This window comes from Apodemus sylvaticus, chromosome 12 (genome assembly GCF_947179515.1).
Source record: "Apodemus sylvaticus chromosome 12, mApoSyl1.1, whole genome shotgun sequence".
Lineage (NCBI taxonomy): Eukaryota > Metazoa > Chordata > Mammalia > Rodentia > Muridae > Apodemus > Apodemus sylvaticus.
Window position 1 is genome coordinate 90298533 of NC_067483.1, and position 4239 is coordinate 90302771.

General features: G+C 53.5%; 1 protein-coding gene across 1 annotated transcript; it reads right to left on the reverse strand.

Moving 5' to 3' along the window:
* Positions 1 to 1789: 1789 nt before the first annotated feature.
* Ccdc185 (coiled-coil domain containing 185) lies at positions 1790 to 3664 on the reverse strand. Its single transcript, XM_052199970.1, has one exon. It carries the CDS (start codon positions 3662 to 3664, stop codon positions 1790 to 1792), a length of 1875 nt encoding a protein of 624 aa, XP_052055930.1.
* Between the last annotated feature and the right edge of the window lie 575 nt (positions 3665 to 4239).

The following is a 4239-nucleotide window of genomic DNA, read 5'->3' on the forward strand; positions in this document are numbered from 1 at the left end:
GCATTTCTGAACAGGGGCCTCCATGAGCATGTTTGAGTGAAGAAATAAGGTGCTATGGCAGGTCTGTTTAAGGACAGCAGGTAGAGGGGACATCAAAGATAGGAAGAAAAGAGGATGGAGACAAGGCCCTGAGTCCCATGGTAAAAACGGAGAGGATGCCACACTGACCCCTGACTCCCATGCTATAGACAGAGAGGATGCCACATTGACCCCTGACTCCCATGCTATAGACAGAGAGGATGCTACACTGACCCCTGACTCCCATGCTATAGACAGAGAGGATGCCACACTGACCCCTGACTCCCATGCTATAGACAGAGAGGATGCTACACTGACGTCTGTGCAGAATCCTGGTCTGGTTTTGTCTGGTGCTAGCTCACCAGACATATCAGTTACTAATATGACATAACTCCTCTAATGACACTATTTTTTCCCTTCTGCAGTTCACGCAGATTTCACCACAGGGCTGGTGATATGGCACAGCCAGAGAGGGTGCTTGCACCTGCAGGACATGAGCCAGATCTGTGGAACCCACATAAAGTCCTCTGACCTTCACATGGGCATGGTAACAGGTGCCCCTTCCCATTCATACAATAATAACAATAATGTTTTAAAGCCTACATCAAGGGATTTTTTTTTTCAAGAAAATGATAGGTTGTGCTGGTGTCTGTGGCTGCTTGGTTCTTATCTTTAAAAAGTCATATTACTGAATCATGCTTAATCACTCATTCAGAGCCTCGTTAAGCTAATTAGAGACAGTGTGGGTAGACAGAATGACATCTCGTGGCTCCTTCTGAAGAAACAGAAGGGAAATAGAGGGGAAGAGGAAAATGCCAATAGAATCTGGATGCATATGACCGATGGATAGGAGCAACCCCCTCCAAGAAAGGCTAAATATAGGCTAGTGTATATTTCTCTTCAAGATAAAGCCTCACTGTGTAGCCCAGGTTGTTCCTGGAACTCATTGTGTAGCCCAGGCTTGCCTGAAGCGCTGGCATGACAGGTGTGTGCCAACTGGGTTTCACTGAGCTCTTAGATACCAGGACTGTGGTGGGACAGTGCAGACACAGTCCTGGTGGGTTATGAACATTTCTTATTGTCACAAGTAGGGATGCCCAAAGAACCCCCTCAGTCTGGGAGGAACTATGCAACCGATTACGAAAACAAGTAAGAATGGAAAAGAAGGAAAAAAGGCATTTAATCACAGAGCATCATTCCATGGAAAGAAAAACGGTGGAGTGATGGTCTGTGGCAAACACTAGACTAAGTGAGTGTCTGTACAATAGGCTTTTAAGTAAGTGTATACCACGAGCTCTGGAGAGAGGATTGCACTGTACCAGAGTCTCGATTCTCATAGCTTAGAGATTCTCCCAGCCCATCTTTGCTTCTTCCCCTGGGAGAGCCCTCCCGCTTCGCACTCCACAGTTCTCCTTTCTCAGCTTGTAGAGTAGGACAAGACTTACCAAGTCACGTCATGTAACCCTGTTCTCAACCTACATTCTCTGGCTCCTCTCACTGCTGCCTGGTGAGTGCTCTAGATTCCTTGTGAGACGCACCTCAAAACTCACAAAGCCAAGCAGACTTTATGCCTGCCCCTCCAGTCTCTCTCCCTAATCCCATCTACGCCATCCAAGAGAATCAATGAACTAATTCATGGGAGGAAAATGCAGCTATTTTATATACTTTTTTAAAAATCAATGCTCGATTAAAATCGGATTATAAAGCGGAATCGCATGGCGATGTCTCTGTCTGTCTGGCTGCCAGGCTGTGCCTTCTTCCTCCTGGGTTCTCAGTAGACTCCACCCTGCTGGTGCAGGGGCAGCTGGGGCTCTGCTGCCGCCTGGTCAAAGCAGCGGTTCATCTTGGAGGATGGGGGACCCTTCTGATACTCCTGCAAGATGTCATCTTTCCCTGGGGTCATCTGCTCTAACCGTTGTTCCTTCTTCTTGATGGCTTCCTTGATGCCCTCAATGTGACACTTCTCCTCCTTCTCCGCTTTCAGCTTCAAGATATGATGGTTCCTCTCGCGCAGGATGTTGAGCTCCTGCAGGCGCTGCGCCCTGTCCTTGGTGGTCTTGTGCGCGTGACTCCTGGCATGGCTGCTCTTCTGTTCAGCCAGCTCTGCCAGCACCCGCTTGCTCACTTGAAGCAGCTCCTCGGCCTCCTCCGCATGCCATCTCATTCTTTGGAACTGCTCTGCCTCAGCCTGGGCCTTCCCCTGCTGCTCTCTGTGTCGCTCCTTAACCAAACCCTCGTGGATGTCCTGGGAGCTCTGGGAGCTCTGCTCCAGCGACAGCTTCCGGAGGAGTTCCTCCGCCTTGGCCTGGCAGTCCATGAGAACCTTGCGGGCCTGGAAGTTGACAAATGTGCTCAGGTTGCTCTCCTGGGCCGTCTTCGGGCTCTCGGCCATGTGCTGCTCCCTCTTGTGGCCCGCTATCTCCAGCCTCTTGGGCAGCTGCAGCCTGTTCAGGTCCCGCACACTCTGCAGCACCCTCTCCTGCTCCCGCAGACTCTGCGCTTGACACTGTTTGAGATGCTCGGCCTGCGCTTGCACCTTGTCCATCCTGTCCAGGCCTCGGTTCTCCGAGCTGTCAGCTTGCACCACCCACTCACTCTCGTTCTCCAACTGAAGCGTGCTCTTTGCCTGGCGGTCACCCCGCGATCCATGCTGCTTGTGGCCCTGGCGAGGCTGCTCATGCCTGTGGCCCCTCTGAAGCTTGTGCTGTTCCCTCTGTCCTTGCCACTGCTCCTGGCTCTGCAGCAGAAGCAGCTTGCGCTCTCTTTCGAGGGTCAGGTGAACTTTCTGATCTGAGCGCATCAGCTCTTCCCAGGCGACCGCGGCCTGTTGCTGAAGCTCTCGCATCCTCTGGGCCTTCTTGAGCCTGCTCAGCACCAGGGCCAAGATCTTCTGGTCCCTCAGAGATATCACCGCCTCGTCCAGCTTGCTCTTGAGGACCTGAGCGTGCTGGCTGTTCTTCTCTTTGCAGGAGGCAGAGGGCCGGTTGTACTTGTTTAAGGACTCAGTCCGGTCGTGGTTACTCTTATTCTGGGTGGATTGCTTGCAGAACTCTAGGGAGTGCACAGAGGACTTGTCTGCGAGAACTGAGGAAGGGGACCAGAGACCTACACGTCTCCACACCGGCATTGCCCACCGGTCTCCAGTGTGTGTCTTTTCTACAAGCAAAGTCCCAGCACTCGGGGGGCTGAAAGCTTCCCCGGGGTACTGCGGGGATGAATCTTCCCGGGCTGCAGGGTAGCAAGGGCCGGGGTGATCCTGTGGCTGCTGCACCAGCAACTCCTGCTGCTGTTGCTGCTGTTGCTGCCGTCTCCAGGTTCTGCTGGACTTGGTCGGTGCCTCCCCGCAGGCTTCTTCCAGGCGGAGGCTGCCGGACCTGTGCTTCCTGGCTCGGTCGGAGGGTCTCCGGGCCACGTGTGTCAGGCTGTGGCTTTCTCTTGGCAAGGCGATATACCCACGTCGGCGGGACCGCCCAGTGGGCGAACACTTCGGGTGCACCCAGGGCACCTCAGTCTCGATCTCGGCGCCAGGAGTCTGGGCCCAGGGATTCAGAGACAGCTCAGGCCAACCCAGCTCCTGCTCTCCAGCGAGCAAGGGCTCCCCGAGCTCCCCATAAGACAGTGGGGAGAAGAGATGGAAATCGGCCATGCTCCCTTCCCGGCTGGCCCAGAGTCTACACGAAGGTCAGGCGGACCTTCAGGGGGCCACTGCAGACACCCAGCCCACGCTCAGATCCTGTGATCCACGTGGCCTGTGACGCTCCCGCCACTTCACAATGCATCCTGGTGCCATCCGGTCTTTAAAGGCCTCTGCACCCGGGCTTAGATGAGTTAGCTGGACGGCTAGGAAACATGGGTGGTATTTAGAAACGTGACAGCATCAGTGTTTCAGGTCCCTGAATTAGTGGACTGTGGGAGCCCCAGGCCCAGGGCGCCAATTTGGAAACAAATTGTAGTGGGAGGGAGGGGCAAAGTATAGAGTCGAGGAAGGAGGGTCTTGCTTGTCCTTTGGAGTCACATCTCTTTCTATTTTTACATTTGTTTGTTCTATTGTGTGGATAGACGGGTAGAAGCCATGACCGATGTGTGGACAGCTCAGGAGAACTTGTAGGAGTCGCTTCTTTCTTTATGCCATTTGAGTCCCAGGGATCAGTCGTAGGCTTTGAGACGAGTGCCTTTAACTGGCTAAGGATCTCACCAACCTCACTAATCCTCCTCTGTGCA